Source organism: Panicum hallii, chromosome 2 (genome assembly GCF_002211085.1).
Source record: "Panicum hallii strain FIL2 chromosome 2, PHallii_v3.1, whole genome shotgun sequence".
NCBI lineage: Eukaryota > Viridiplantae > Streptophyta > Magnoliopsida > Poales > Poaceae > Panicum > Panicum hallii.
The window spans coordinates 53,939,917-53,955,726 of NC_038043.1; the positions used below are offsets into that span (position 1 = coordinate 53,939,917).

Genomic DNA, 15,810 nt, shown 5'->3' on the forward strand with positions numbered 1-15,810 from the left:
CCCATGGAAACAACAAGAGTGCGCCACAGCTCTGATTCATGTAGGAACACAGTTACAAAAGCTTTTTTCTTTTAACAAACCGCCTGGAGAGCTGCCTGTTATATTAATTAGAAGAGAGGCTAGAAAGCCAAAAGAACAGTGCAAAGAAACACCAAGCGCTGGAACGCCTCGAGTACACAGTTACAAAAGCTTGGCACTGAAAACTTCCACTTGTTGCAGGTAGACTTTGCTAAGTTGTCATAGCAAGAGTCCTTTTGCCCAAACCACTGAAACCAGATATGTATATCACCTGTAGTTTTTGTAAATGCTCGTCCATCAACCACCACAGTAGATTCTCTTGGCGTAATTCAACACGTACAAGCTGTTTTCAATCTGGAAAGAATGCAGTGATGCCAACATCAAGACTTATTAGATTAGTTGGGGGTGTCATAAGACATGCTGTTACCAGCAGCTTCAAAGATGAAATGATTGCCATTATACCTACATGAGTAGAATTAACTAGTTATAACCACAATTCCTAGCAGAGTATAGCTACGCAAAGTAACAAGGGGAAAAAGAAGCATTTTAATGGATAATCCTTGTATATGCATTTTACACATAAAATGCACAGTCCATTGAAGAAGGTTGAAGTGTTGAACTTCCGCTTACTCTTAAGCGGGTACATAGTTGATCTTTCATTTCTAAAGAATAGCATATATTGCTATAAATAGCTACCAACTAACAAAACTATTTACAATCCAATCCTAGATGCCGCACCTGGTTAACGGATGCCGCACGTGCGAGTGATCCTGTGAATAAACGCAGGTCCGCTGCCTCTACCGCCCCTGCTGTCTCCACGATGGTGTTTGAATTCATCAATGCAATCCTCAACATCATATACAAGCTCACATACTTGCCTCATCCAAATCTTAACTTGCTTGCCATGTTCATTTCTCTCAGCAAGATCCTGAAGGAAGACCACCATGCTTTCTGCTCATCCTTCAAGTACTGCAGTTCAACCTGGACACCGCCTAGAAGCTAGGCTTCCTGGACAAGGACTGCCCCGAGCCCCCAAGCTTCCCCAAGAGAGTGTGGATTACACCTTCTGCAGCACTAACAACCGTATGCTCCACTTCTTCTGCATCAAAAGATCGAGCCAAAGATAAACAAAAATATACAAGGTTGTGCCCAAAAATGAAAGGTGGATATAAAAGAACAGACCAATTTAGAACCGCTTATATTGTTGTGACCTCATAAAATGACAGCTGGATGAGTGAGATATGGAGCCTGAATGCATGTCCAGACTCCAGAGTCAACTGTCAAGTACATAATATTATCAAATGTGGTTCTTAAAGTTAATAAAGCGGTGCTGAGGAGGGAGCTCCGCGTACCCCTCCGCGTCGCCTCGCAGGGCGGTGGGGCCAGCTGCCATCGGAGGCATTGAGGCAGGTACGGGTGCGGCTATCTCTCTCGTTGCTCGCGCGAGCTGCTGTGGGCTCAATCCGCTTCTCACCGTCAGGAAGAAGGTCCACCTCACTGCTAGCTCAAGCAGTGGGATGTGCGGCGCCTGGTCGGGTTTCGGCAAGGAAGGGCGGGCCGACGCGGACGCCGGATGCCTGCGGGTTTCAAGCAGTGGAAAGCTCTAAATTAACATATTATGTGTGGTCAATCTAAAGGACCTACTGACACAAACCCAATGGTAATCCATTCAATCCCTAGAATCACAGAAAGATGAACACAAGCATGAATATTTGCATTTTCCTCCAGAGTTCAGACTACATGAGCAGAACATCTAGAATACGTACTTTTCTGCGGAACATCACAAGCTCCTAACTCCTGAGATGACGATTAGCAACTAACATCCTGAGCTGACTGAACTGATTCTAGAAGTCCATGCATTGCTCTCCTCCTCCTATCCCTGGTGGTCATGCGCTCACCGTACGTTGACAAAATGTCTGCAAGATCAATTAGTCCAACCTCCCTCAGTCTCTTTCCAACCTCTTCAAACATTAGTGCCCCCTCCTCATTCGAGAAATAGTATAGGAACTTGTTATAGTCGAACCTTGGCACATTCACCCCACCCCACATTGTCCTCTCGACAAACTTAGTCGCTTCCAGTGTCCTCCCAGCTTTCACCAAGCCACCAACAAATATGCTCTCGAAGTTCACCAATGGGTCCCTGCCCTTCCGGCCTCTCTTCCCCAAATGTCCCTGAAGCAACATGATGTAAGTGTGCATGTTCGGTTCACATCCCCTGCTGATCATCTCCCTGAACAACTCGGTCGCCTCCTCTGCCCGCTTTATCCTCAGCAGCCCCTTCATCAACCCATGATACAGCGCAATGTCCTTCTCCCTAACACCACGAAACACCTTGTATCCTTCCCTAACCCTTCTCCTCGCAATCAGCCCATACACCAAATCACCCAGCACCTCCCCGTCCACCTCCACACCTATCTTCACCATTTCAGCAAACACCATGTACGCGCCCCACACCTTCCCATCCTTGCACAGCCAAGACACCACCGCGCGGCAGCACGCGCCTCCGTCGTCCTGCACTCCGCTCCTCCGCATTCCGTCGAACACCCGCATGGCGTCCGCGGCGCGGTTGTTTTTGAACATGGTCACCACGATCTCCTGGTACGCCGCGGCGCCCGGCTCGTGGCCGCGCCTCTCCATGCCGTTCCACACCCTGCAGGCTTCCGCGAGCGACCCCGCGCGGCAGTACGCCACGACCAGCAGTTCGTCGCACCTCGCGGTGCGCGAGACGCCGTGCTGGTGCTCGGCGCGCTTGATCACCTTCTCCGCCACGTCTGGCAGCCTGCAGGGCTCCGAGCACGCGACGTCGGTGACAAACGTGAGGATCCGAGCGCTGTGGCATTCGGGGAAGAGCGTCACGAGCGCGGCGACCTTCCGGACCTCGCGGCTCGGGGCGAGGCCGCGGACGGCGGCGCGAAGTGCCGCTGCGGAGAGGAGGGTGCGGGGCAGGGAGAAGAGCGTGGATTGGAGGAGGTCGGTGTTCCCGGACTTGGCGAGGACGTCGAGGAGGCGCGCGGCGGTGGCGGGGGAGTGTGGGAACCCGCCGCCGCCGTCGCTGGCTCCGCAGTGGCGGGCGGAGAGGTGCGCGAGGAGGCGGTGCACGGGGCGCCAGGATAGCGGGAACCGCGCGGAGGCCTGGAGGAAGAGCTCGCGGAGGTCGGAGGGCGCGGTGGGAAGCGACAGCGCGGAGAGGCGGCGGTGCAGCTTGTCGTCGGGATCGTGCTGGTGCTGGTAGAGGATCGTGCAGAGGCGGAGAAGCAGAGCGGGATCGGTCGGCCTGGGCGCGGGCGCCGGGGCGGGAGACGACGTGGAAGTGGAGAGGAGGCGGCGGAAAAGGAAGAGGCGGGGAGGCATGGGTGGGCGGAGGCGGACTGGTGGTTCGGTCGCCGGTGGTGATCGGAAGGCGGCGAGGACAGAGACATCGAAGTGCGCGGCGCGGCTGGGCACCGCGTGCGAGCGGATTCTTTTGGTGGGTTGGGCCTTGGGATCGTGCAAAATCGGCAGGCACCCCGCACGGCGGCGGCTTGTGGGAATTGGGCTGTGTGGCCCGTGCGTATATGGGCCTCATTTTCGTATGATTTAGCCCACGGGGAGGAGAGAGCCGCAGCATTTTTGCTGCTCGAGTTTCCTGCCAGGTGGCCGCGGACCGCGGTGGCGCGTCGCCGCCGATGCCATGCACTGCGGCCACCATCATCGATCGCATGCACGTGTTTCTTTCCGAGTCGCAATTGTGATTGGGTAGGCCACCGAACGGTGGACCCAGCTGCAGGTTACCTTTTTTTTTTGAGAAAAGCTGCAGGTTACCTTGGGCTTACGGTTTACTGTTTCCTTATCCGATGACGCGCTGCTTGTTTCAATTAGTCTTCGAGTTAGTTGAGGAAGAGTGATCAGATCAGCTTAGCCGGCGACCGCGTGGTACGTGCACCCATTTGCCGATTTCTGGTGCAGATTAAAAAGCGCGTGCAGGTGCATAGGTTCTGACACTGCGTCATGCTTACTATGATGCTTGGTTTCAGAAAAAATGACTTGAAATGCACAGTAACTGCTACTGATGTTGATGTAGGAGTGCCCACCACTCGGAGAAGCACATGCTGTTTCACCGGCTGGTAGAAATTACTTCACAGTAGAGATAAAATTTGAATGCTAGAAGTAGCAATATTCAGGAACAGAGGGAGTAGTAAACAGATACAACAATCATAATATTTGGTTTAGTAAAAACCTAGTAGTAGATATAGCGCGCGCTTGGTTACATGATTTTTCTTTGAAATAGTTTTCTTCATGATAATTTGATTGATCTGTCATCTTTTTCATATAATTGTGCACTGATGGATTATCAGTGGAGTAAGCACTATAGAGTTTACTCGGGATCGGCTTTAAACATTTTTTAAGAAGGGGACAGCCTCAAAATGGACAGCCAAATAGTATCAAATAATTAGCAAAAATAAGATCTGACTTGAAATGATAAATGGGCTCACGTACTTCATATGCTTTTTCCTGTAAACAATGTTTCAAAAGATTATATTCCTACAAAACAACCTTTTCAATTCCAAATTTGCTGGAACTTAGTTAGTATCAATGTAGTATTGTGCAAATATGAATAACTCTCAAGAATGTGATAGTAACTAGAACTCTTTATTCATTTACATATATATGGATCCAAACAAAGATATACATACGGCTGAAACACATTATATATCCTAGCTCATCACAAGGAAGCTCGAACGCAAGTACACATCATCGCAACTCATACATACAACTGTGCATAGACACACCATGCACGCATAGAATGATATAGAATATATAAATGTCCGGGACTGCACGTCCTTAATCCGCTCATGGTTTTGCCTCCGGCTCCGGGTAGTGGCCCTCTGGCTTCGGTGGCAGCTCGTGCTTTGGCACCTCGGCCTTGGGGAGCTCTGGCACGGTCGGGTGCTCCGGCACGACGGGTTGAGGAGGGAGTTCAGGCTTTGGCAGCTCCGGCGCGACTGGGTGCGGCTCCTCAGGCTTTGGCAGCTCTGGCTCGGTGGGGTGAGGAGGCAGTTCAGGCTTGGGCATCTCCGGCACGGGGTGTGGCACCTCAGGCTCATCGGTAGGGTGAGGAGGCAGCTCAGGCTTGGGCATCTCCGGCACGGGGTGCGGCACCTCAGGCTCAGTAGGGTGAGGAGGCAGCTCAGGCTTGGGCATCTCCGGCACAGGGTGCGGCACCTCTGGCTCAGTAGGGTGAGGAGGCAGTTCAGGCTTGGGCAGCTCCGGCATGGGGTGCGGCACCTCAGGCTTTGGGAGCTCAGGCTCGGTAGGGTGAGGAGGCAGTTCAGGCTTGGGCAGCTCCGGCACAGGATGCGGCGCCTCAGGCTTCGGCATCTCCGGAACGGTCGGGTGTGGCGGCAGCTCGGGCTTTGGCAACTCCGGCACGGTAGGATGTGGGTGCTCCTCCTTGGGCGGCGCCTCCTCCAGCAACCGCGCCGCGCCACTCATGCCGCTGCAGGAGAGCAGCAGCGCCATGAGGAGAAGCGACGACATGGTGCTGCTCCTGGACCTCGGAGCCATGATGGGATAATGGTTTTCGCTTGTGATCTAGTATGTGGGTTCTCGTCTCAATGGGAGAGCTAGATCGTCGTGTGATGGCTGGGAAGGGAGAGAGAAGCCTGCTATTTGTAGCGTTCAGTGAAGGCGCTTGAAGTCCTCGAGCTCTCGTCGTTTGGTAATTGGTAGCTCATCTGCATCAGTGTGGTTGTTTAACTTTGTCGTCCTTTGCGATCTCTCTTTCCTGACTTACACTTGCGTATGGTTTAGTTTGTTGGGAATACTGAGACCTGAGCGATCTGGTTGGTCGATGCAGTGGCATTGTGGCGACACGTACTTGTGCAAGGTGTCTTATCAATCTTATTTGTTTGGCCACCAGGGGCGGTTGGGCAAAAGTATGGACCTGCATGTCAAGAATCGACTTAAAAACTGACTAACATGAACACATCATCATCTATTCTGAGGAGAGGATGAGTGGATTTGCTTGCTCTCTAATCTAAAGTGATCCAGTTGAAAATGACCCTACCGCCACAAACTAAAGAGAACCAAAGTGTTGTGTTTCTTTTTTTTTTGTTTGCTTTTAGCTTTCCTTTGTCAATCATTTCTTTGAGTTGTAAATTTGACAGTAACTTGTACACCTTTATAGCTATCCTTAGAAGATGGATGGTATACTCCAACTATAAATTTGGGCACTATTATATGTTTCAAAAGAGTTAGTGTTGTTGTCACATAAAAATGAAATTAATAATCTCGTTAAATTACTTCCTTAAAAATAATGTCCAATTAAAGATGTTGGATTCAGTTGCTGGTATTTTTCCTCATTAATCGATTTGTACATGGTTAGATTTCAAGAGTAGGTTGCCAAATTTCTCCGCTTCTTTTCCTACATTTGCTTCATGCATGATATATAAATAAATGATATTAGTTTTGTTACATGTCATGGGCAAATGGTCAGGCATGTATTGAATTGTAGAGTCATATATAATCTCTGAACAGTTTTAAATGAATAAACCATTCACATATAGTTGTCTGCGGTCAAACTATCTATACTTATTTCACCATCAATCTTTATGTTAAGGCCCAAAGACTGAAAACTGAAAGTAAGTTTGGTAGATTTATTGAAAAGGTGTTTCAAGATAACAATTTCTTGTATAAAACCACACTAATTTTACTTTCTTGAAATATATTAAAAAATAAACTAGTTCTATTTTCTGACTCAACATACTTGCTTTTATTTTGACTAATTTATTTTTCAGTGGAGGGCAACGTATCCATCGATAGAGATACATGTGATGACCCTGTTATTTTCAAGATATGTGCACTACGTCCTGAAGAAAAAAAAAACAACACTACTTGACATACTTGTTAACTAGCGTAGTATCTTTTGGCGGTCCTTTTGCCAGCAATAGGAGCAGCTTTGGCACAAGTGTTTTCCTTGTTTATTTTCACAAACACCCTTTGTCATTCATATGTAATGGCTAGAGGTAAGGATTGTATGGATTTGCAACATTCTCACAAAATAATCCTAAAACTCTAGACAATTTTAAACCCCACATGCTAGCATACATGCATGTAAATTGTAGCATTTGGATAACTCTATTGCATTGAATCATATACAGAAATAACATGCGTGTATAACATGAAGAAAAATAAAATGAAAAATGTGTGATACATATCGTGCATAGACTCGCATGTGCATACAAAGAAAAATACACATTACATCACCAAGTACAAAGCACAAGCATATACACATACACTACTGGAAACATGCATCACTCTCCTAGCTAGTAGTGCATGCCCAAACGAGATCGCAGGCAGACGTCGAATTTTACACCATACGCACGTATGTACACAGATGTACAGAAAGTGTTTATTGATACTGCGGCAATGTGGATGCAGACCGATCATGGCTTGATCTCTGGCACTGGGTAGTGGCCCTCGGCCTTCGGTGGTAGCTCAGGTTCAGGCAGAGGTGGCAGCTCATGCTTTGGCACCTCCGGGTGGGGCAGCTCCGGCGGCACGGCGGGGTGCTCCGGCACCTCAGGCTTCGGCAGCTCCGGCACGGTGGGGTGCTCCGGCACCTCGGGCTTTGGCAGCTCCGGCACCTCAGGCTTTGGCAGCTCCGGCACGGCGGGGTGCAACGGCACCTCGGGCTTCGGCATCTCCGGTACGGCAGGGTGCTTCGGTACCTCCGGCTTTGGTAGCTCAGGGACAGTAGGGTGAGATGGTACCTCAGGCTTCGGAAGCTCCGGTACGGAGGGGTGCGCCGGCACCTCGGGTTTAGGCAACTCCGGCTCGACTGGGTGCGGCGGGAGCTCCGGCTTAGGCAGCTCGGGCACCGTGGGGTGCGGCGGCAGCTCGGGTTTTGGCAGCTCTGGCACGGCAGGGTGCGGGTACTCCTCCTTGGGCGCCGCCTCCTCCAGCAACCTCGCTGCGCCGCTCATGCCGCTGCACAAGAGCAGCAGCGCCATGAGGAGGACAAGGGAAGCCATGGTGCCCTTGGCAGCCATGACTCGATGCTTACCAACACTACTAGTGAGCTTTGTGCCTCGAGCCTCAGTAGAGCGAACTAGATCGTTGTGCGATGGCTGGGAGGGGACAGAAGCTAGCTTGGTATTTATAGTGTTAAATGCATGTAATTAACCATCTTGTATTCTGGTAGCTGGTAGGTCATCTGCATCTATGTGGTTGTTAGAATTTGGTCCCTGATTCGTCCTTGTGATCTCCCTCCTGATCCCTTGCTTGTGTATACATGGTTCGGTTTAGTTGGTTGGGAATACTGAGAGCTGATCGATCTGGTTGGTTGAAGCACATGTTCTTGGGAGACACGTGTGCGACCGATGTATCTCATCGATCCGTATGTGTTTGGCCATGCTGATGAGATGTGTGGTTCGGTAGCAGTTCTGAAGTTTGTTGAAAATGACTACTACTCCTGTGAAATGTTCAAAGGGCCTTGCTTTCATGTTGGAGTAGCCATTTTTTTTCAAGTAGCTACAATCAGCTTGCATGTAGCGGCGCTTATTTGGTAGCACAGAAAAGAAGGATTAGTTGTTAGCCTCTCTCGGTTGCTTCATTATTAGTTGCTTTATAAGAACATATTTCTCAGAGAATCAAAGGCACATTATTATCTCTTTGACTTGAGATTGATCCCATTAATAGCTGTACTGAACTTGGTTAATTGTGCACTTGGTCATGGTGGTGCAGATATTTTACACCCAACCCGCCACTACTGGAATCTCGTATTAAGCGCATCCAACTGACTTGGGTTCAAATTCACGTGTTCATATCTAGTGGGACAGCATGTGTCTGTATTATTACATTGTGTAATGGATTTAATCAAACCTCTAGAAATTTAGCAAGTGTACTATGGCATGCATGCATGCTGGTAGATGTGGGTTTGGTGTGGTGAGATTTGAATTGTCACACAAATATATTTCGCTCTTGAAATATGAAATTGTTTGAATAGTGCCATTCGCATTTTGTTCATCAGGATCCAGGGCAACATTTTGTAATTAATTGGTGATAAAATGTGCTTTGTTTTATTAATCGGCCTCATTTGTAACATATATATATATATATATATATATATAAAACATATGCAGGTCTTGTGCATAATTAATTTGTCAGATCCTGTGACTGTAATTTGTCAGCAAATATACCCTATAACCGTAAAAATGAGTTCCGACGAGTAATATTTAGCATGCGCTGTCGCTTCTGCCCAGAGCTCTGACGGGCACTCTAGACAACTTTTTACTCCGTTTTCATCATGGGTAGTAAAAATCACGCAACAACCTAGTTACGATTCTGGTTTAGTGCTCATTTTAATGCCAGGTTGTCATTGCCATCAATGACACGCTGTCACCTCACCATTGATGTCAAGTGGATAGGCTCTGGTGCTTGTTGAAGGATTGATGACCAATTAAATCATATTGATTCCTGCATGACCTTCTTTTAGAATGCAGTGTGTGCGGCCTCCACAGAGGCTCATTGTAGAAAATTTGGAGCAAGAGAGGAATTTCAGGTGCAATTAAGGCTCGCTTGCACATGGTTAGTGTGGACGAGATTTTATGAGAGACCTGTAGCCCTGCATGCAAGCAACACTCAAATGTGATTCTAGAGTGTACTTCATGGTACATGAGTGAGAGACACATACAAAAAAAATACTTAAAGTTGTGTAGTGATCTAAATTTATTTTAAGTCGTAGAGCATTTTTCCATATTGGAAGAGTAATAATAGGTCTACTTCTCTTGTTAGATGAGTATCTTTTTTCCATACTAGAGGGGTAGTATTCTGTTTTTACATGAGTAGTTTTGTAGTATTAGATGAGCGATCTTGTATATATGATGAGGGTATTAGTTTTAAATCTTAGGAGTAATTTTTATATATTGGCCACCTCGATGATCGGCCTAGCCCCTCGCAGGTTGAGCAACACAGCGTAATAAAGTATTATCGAGACGATTGAAGCATAACAAGTAGTAATTGTTTGATGCACATAACCGTAACAATCAAATTAAAGATCTTAAAAACCAAACTTTTGTTTATACATGGACCATATTAGATCTATACTCGGAGTGAATCATACATGTTCTGTAAAGATGTGCTAAATACATATTGCATCCCGCAAATCACTAGTTGTTTGTACAATAAGAAAGTAAGCATTTGGCGACTCAGAATAGCAAACAAAATATTTAACTAACTTTATTTTTCTTTTAAGTTATTGCCTTCCTCTATTCCTCCGCTACAGAAGCAATAATGCACCACTTCAGCTTTGGTATCTTGAAGCCCAAATTCCATTTTGTAAGAGCACAAATTGGTTAGCTCAATAGTTCATCATATCGGCTTCAATAGTGCATAGCTTACAAGAAAAGAAAACCAAACATGACTAATTACTTGCAGAATTATAACCATGAGAGTACGAGGTCTCATGGACTGTTGAAATGAAATGGTCGTGCTGTCGTGTGGCAGCATGACCACATGGCATGATTCATATGTTATGAACTACTATAAAGTATAAAAAATACTAATCTAAATTATGAAAAATACTACTCAGCATAATGAAAATACTATTCTAAATTGTGAAAAAAATACTACTTGGATAAGAAAAAAATACTACTATGATTTATGAAAAAATACTACTCAAAGTTGTGAAAATATTGCTTGAATATGAACAAAATAGTACTATGAAAATTATAGAAAATACTACTCTAGCATGCATCCGCCCAGTATTGTGGAAGCACATGGTTGAAAAACCATAAAAGTTGAAATTAACAAGTGAGATTGTCTTCATGGTTAGAACTCAAGCACCGGGGGGCAGTCATCGTGCTGCTTGAGGAAGTAGGAATCTGCGTCCGAATCAACTCGAGGACTCAGATCCGGCATTTGTGAGTGATTATCTGGTTTCTCTTTCCTCCTTGTTGTGGCCGCTACTTCTACTCCATCGCACAATCGATGCAGTTTCATTTGACTGATCCGATCCATCAAGAGCAACAATAGATCAAAGCTTACCCGCACCAATGCTGTCGAGGAGCATGAGCACCACCAGATGTCGTGGAGGAAGATGATGGGGCAGCTGGGGTTCCCACGATGATTGACCTTGCCGCATGTGCGATTCACCAGATCTTGCCCTCTTCAAGCATGCTAAAATTGATCCTCGCGGTGCATCTGTACATGAAGCTAACGGGGAAACCATAAATTTCTCTAACAATTCTGTACACATGCATATTGGAAATTCGAGGAGGGGTACGGATGGGGGCAAACCTGCCAATCGCCGGCGGAGGGACGCCCGGGGAATGGCCTATGAAACGGGGTTGGATCCATCGTCGATCTGCGCTGTTGAGCCATGTTTTGGATTGAAATTGCATAGAGCCACCTCAGAGAGGAAGGTGAAGAACCTGGAATAACAGGGCTGAGGGAAAAATGCTAGCTATTTATTGTGCTATGGTTGTAGGATAGTGGTCCGGATTTGGCTGTTCGAAAGTAAATACTAAGAGGATTTTACGGTCTCGTAGTAGGCATGGGATTCTGGCCGGTTGGCCGGCCCATATTCGGCGCTCTGCCGGTGCGTTGAATACTATTCAATATACTACGAGCTAAATAGACTATATATATATATATATACACGGCAGTGCTATTCCACACCTAAGGTGTAGAATATTATTGTACACCTACCTTCTATTACTAGCAAAAATAATCATCAAAATACTAAACTAAATTTACCAAATTACTTAACAATGTTCGGTAAAGCTCGCCGGTTACTGAATTACTGGAAATGTGTTCAGTAATTCTGCTCAGTTTAGCTATTGATATAGAATAGCATATATATATACACACACACACATACATACATATACATACATACATACATACATATATATATAAGAGAGACTTAAGAAACAATAGCACAAGTAATGAAATAATACATGTATATATATATATATATATATGATACGCCAAAGGCAATACATAGGTAACATCATCAACTGATAAATCAAAGCAGCAAAGCACAGCGTACAACACTGAACGTCACGCTCCTACTACACCATCATATACACGTACACCACCAAGTACAGAAACAGAACGCATTATTACTAGCTGGAGCAGCACGGGCGCAGTTCATTCGCTCGATCATGGCTTGGCCTCTGGCACCGGGTAGTGGCTCTCCGGCTTCGGCAGCTCGGGTTCCGGCAGGGGAGGAAGCTCATGCTTCGGCACCTCCGGCACGTGAGGCGCTTCCGGCTTCGGCAGCTCCGGTACCTCGGGGTGAGGCGGGAGCTCGGGCTTCGGCACCTCCGGCACGGCAGGGTGCGGCAGCTCGGGCTTAGGCACTTCAGGCACGGGGTGCGGCACCTCCGGCACGGCAGGGTGTGGCAGCTCGGGCTTTGGCAGCTCCGGCACGGCGGGGTGTGGCAGCTCTGTCTTGGGAACCTCTGGCATAGGGTGAGGCACCTCCGGCATTGGGTGCTCCGGCACGGTGGGGTGCGGCGGCAGTTCAGGCTTGGGCAGCTCCGGCACGGTTGGGTGTGGCGGCAGCTCGGGCTTCGGGTGCTCTGGCTCGATGGGGTGCGGTGGCAGCTCGGGCTTTGGGATCTCCGGCACGGTGGGGTGCGGTGGCAGCTCGGGCTTGGGGATCTCCGGCACGGTGGGGTGCGGTGGCAGCTCAGGCTTGGGGATCTCCGGCACGGTGGGGTGCGGCGGGTACTCAGGCTTCGTCTCCTCCAGGTACCGAGCCGCGCTGCTCATGGAGCTGCACGCGAGCAGCAGCGCCACTAGAAAGGCGACGGTGGACATGGTTTTCTTGGAAACCATGTCGGATGGCTCGTGCTTTCTCAGCTGCGATCTCAGTGTATCAGCGAGAGGCTGAGCTAGTTCTTGTTGTGATGTTGTGATGGCCTGATGGCTGGAAGCGAAGAGGAGCCCGCAATTTATAGTTGCTGAACGAAAAGCTTTGCTGCATCCATAGTTGCACTTGTGCGTGTTTGCAGGCTAGGAGTCTTCTGGTCTTTGGTGCCTGGTAGCGGTAGGTCATCTGCATCTTTTTTTTCCCCTCTCAAACCTCTAGGCTCTAGGTCATCTGCTTAACTTAGTTTCCAAAATGTTATCTCTACTACCCGTGTATGGTTTAATCAGTTGAGAATGCCCTGAAACATGCGTGAGCTGGTTGGTGGATGCATGCTTTATTTATCTTTACACAAGCCTACTAGTTACTGTTGGTATGCCTAGGTAACACGTTTGTGCTGCACATCTTCTGTGGTTAGGCTACCGAATCTATACCACAAAGTGACACCGTGCACGTGAAGAACAGGAGATGGCTGAGATACAGAGGGCATGTGAAAACCAAGCTGACGAAACGATTGGTTTTGGTAGTTCCAGATAGGATTGAAAACGACGACGGGCCTAAAATAAGACAGGTACCTGCAACGTACGCAGTCAGTAGTACTGCACAGCAGGACATTAAACCAGAAAAGGAGTTAACAACTAGCTTCTCTCTCTGACTGAATTGCCATTTACATGATCAGATGGTCAAGTACAGATAGAGAATACAAATCCTTGCAGATCATCTGGCAATAAAACGGAGAGGTAGTTCAGCTGCTGCGCGTGGTAGCAGGTTCTGGTCGTTTTCGTCATCCTTTCTGAAGTTTGTTTCTGATGCATTTCCGATATCGAGTTGCTGAATAAGTCCAGCTGATGACCCTGTTGATCATCTCCTAGAAAAGAGGTAGTTGAGTGCTCGATCAGGTTGGTGATGGAGTAGAGCACGCTTTCGCGTAGCAGCGTTCAGGCGTTAGGTCACCGCCGCAGTACGGTGTGAATGGAGATATATCTGGCGCGGCCTCGTTCTCTTAGGCCGCCTCGAGTCGACGATTTTATTCAGCTTCGTTTGGATGCTGATATTGAAGGGTTAAGTTCGATATCAAATCAGACTAGCTTTAAAAATCGATCATAACATAAAATCTATTGTTCAGATATTAAAGAAATTGTTAGATAGAATTTAACATGATATACCAATTCAATATTTGGTTGTGCACACACTCAAATTGAAATTGATCCATCTTCGTCTCCACTGCGCCCAACCCCATCGTCGCTCCTCCTCCCATCACCAGCACCATTCATAGTCCCTCCCACTCCTCATCCGTGAGCTAGCCCCATCGCTGCTCCTCCTCCGTGAGCCAGCTCCATCGCTCCTCCTCCTCCATCAGTCAGCCTGTTCGCTGCTCCTCCTCCAATCGCTCGAGCTCCATGGCTCCAACCAGCCCATAACCGCCGGAGCTCATCCTTGAGGTCGTGGATGCCTAGATCTGCAGCCCATGGAGCAAGAGGCGGCCATGTTGACCACTGCCCGTGGAGAGGATGAGGGCGGCGGCGCCCCTGCTGGATAAGCAGAAGAGAGGAGATGGGGATCTGCTGCGCAGCTAGGGATGGGAAGAGATAGAGGAAGAGAGATGGGGAGATGCGGGTGAGAGAGGGAGAGATGCGTGAGGCAGGGAGAGAGACATGGGTGAGAGAGAGAGAGAGGGAGAGATGCGTGAGGCAGGGGGAGAGAGACATGCGGGAGAGGAGGAGGGCAATTTCAGCCATTACGGAATGGGAGAGCTCAGGATTACGGGAAGGGCTGCGCTAGCACGCCGAATGCCGCGTGGTATTGGAGCAAATTTTCAATTTCAATTCTGAGATTATCCAAACAGCTAATATTTAGTGCCCATGATACCAATTTTAAATTCTGAGTTTCAATATCTACATCCAAACGAAGAACTGGCATGAAAATACAAATAAATATTAAAGAGACCCACGTAACAAGTATGAATAAATATTAAAGAGACCCACCTAACAGCAGTAATTTACTGCGTCTCTCTTCTTAAACGCGGTGGCCGGATCCAGGTGTAGGGTAGGGAACGGATGCTCAAGTGGTGGGATCCAGTATTACTCCGAGCGCATGATTTTATCTGTCTACTGATCCCACGTCAATGAGAAGGTTTTTGCAATTTCTCTCACATCCACGCTCTAAGCAAGCTGACGTGCTATTGTTGGAGGAAGCCTTAGGACTTGAAGGACGAACACTGTTACATTGATACGTGGACAATGAGTGAACCAGTGTGTGAGAGAGAAATATCAGCTAATATGATGATAAATCGGCACATGATAGTTGTTTGGATGCAAGATCGAGCTGAAAATGATCGCATGTCTAACTCTGTTTGAATTTGCTAGCTGCAGACGCGCTTGCTTCCGTTTCTTGCATGTTGAGTTAGTTGCGGTTGATAGGCCGTCAGCATGGCCTCATCTTCAAAGTTGGAACATTGGAACACGTAGCACACAACCGTGAACCGCCTTGCCAAAAGTAACCTCGTTGTGGCTCTGAAAGATATCTTTTTACTCGTCATGACGTCATGAAGAGCTGGAGTTAGAAAATACCATCAGAACGAAACTTTGAATTGAAGAATGCCGTCGCTACGTGTCTTTTGAGTTGCAAAATCCCATTCCAACATGTTTTCCCGCAAAAGCAACATTAGAGAACTTTTTGGATACAGAAACTTTTATAATATAAGTGCTACCCATATTCGATCTCACCTTGTTTCCACTTTATATTTCAATTCTATTTTAATAGTTTTGTCAAAATATTTTAAACGCAAATTCTATGAAATTTTGGTCATTTGAAATCTTTTCAGATGTTTTACAATAAAGTGAAATCAATTCTTTTAGGTGAGGGTTAGAACCTCTAAAAATAAAATAAGTTATTTACTAATCTCGGAAGCTACTAAAATATTGCTAAGAGGGTTT

At 47.3% G+C, this 15,810-nt stretch overlaps 3 protein-coding genes across 3 annotated transcripts; all 3 read right to left on the reverse strand.

The window, feature by feature from the left end:
- Window positions 1–4: 4 nt before the first annotated feature.
- LOC112882952 (putative pentatricopeptide repeat-containing protein At1g26500) lies at window positions 5–3,434 on the reverse strand. The gene is made up of 5 exons (XM_025948153.1): window positions 1,785–3,434; window positions 1,371–1,595; window positions 1,201–1,295; window positions 757–1,117; window positions 5–372 (listed from the first exon to the last, which is right to left on the reverse strand). The coding sequence occupies exon 1, from the start codon at window positions 3,367–3,369 to the stop codon at window positions 1,828–1,830; it is 1,542 nt and encodes a 513-aa protein (XP_025803938.1). The 5' UTR covers window positions 3,370–3,434; the 3' UTR covers window positions 5–372; window positions 757–1,117; window positions 1,201–1,295; window positions 1,371–1,595; window positions 1,785–1,827.
- Window positions 3,435–4,628: 1,194 nt separating this feature from the next.
- On the reverse strand, window positions 4,629–5,628 carry LOC112882956 (protein PELPK1-like). The gene has a single exon (XM_025948157.1). It carries the CDS (start codon window positions 5,560–5,562, stop codon window positions 4,849–4,851), a length of 714 nt encoding a protein of 237 aa, XP_025803942.1. The 5' UTR covers window positions 5,563–5,628; the 3' UTR covers window positions 4,629–4,848.
- A 1,524-nt stretch (window positions 5,629–7,152) lies between these two features.
- LOC112881310 (protein PELPK1-like) lies at window positions 7,153–12,943 on the reverse strand. Its single transcript, XM_025945979.1, has 2 exons — window positions 12,165–12,943; window positions 7,153–8,143 (listed from the first exon to the last, which is right to left on the reverse strand). Exons 1-2 carry the CDS (start codon window positions 12,841–12,843, stop codon window positions 7,443–7,445), a joined length of 1,380 nt encoding a protein of 459 aa, XP_025801764.1. The 5' UTR covers window positions 12,844–12,943; the 3' UTR covers window positions 7,153–7,442.
- Between the last annotated feature and the right edge of the window lie 2,867 nt (window positions 12,944–15,810).

Excerpts from the sequence above, each read along its gene's own strand:
- LOC112882956 (XM_025948157.1), bottom strand. The coding sequence starts at position 5,562 with ATGGCTCCGAGGTCCAGGAGCAGCACCATGTCGTCGCTTCTCCTCATG.
- LOC112881310 (XM_025945979.1), bottom strand. The coding sequence starts at position 12,843 with ATGGTTTCCAAGAAAACCATGTCCACCGTCGCCTTTCTAGTGGCGCTG. Across the intron at positions 8,144-12,164 it reads GGTGCCAGAGGCCAAGCCAT|CTTCTGTCCCCTCCCAGCCA; the intron begins GATCGAGCGAAT and ends ATACCAAGCTAG.
- LOC112882952 (XM_025948153.1), bottom strand. The coding sequence starts at position 3,369 with ATGCCTCCCCGCCTCTTCCTTTTCCGCCGCCTCCTCTCCACTTCCACG.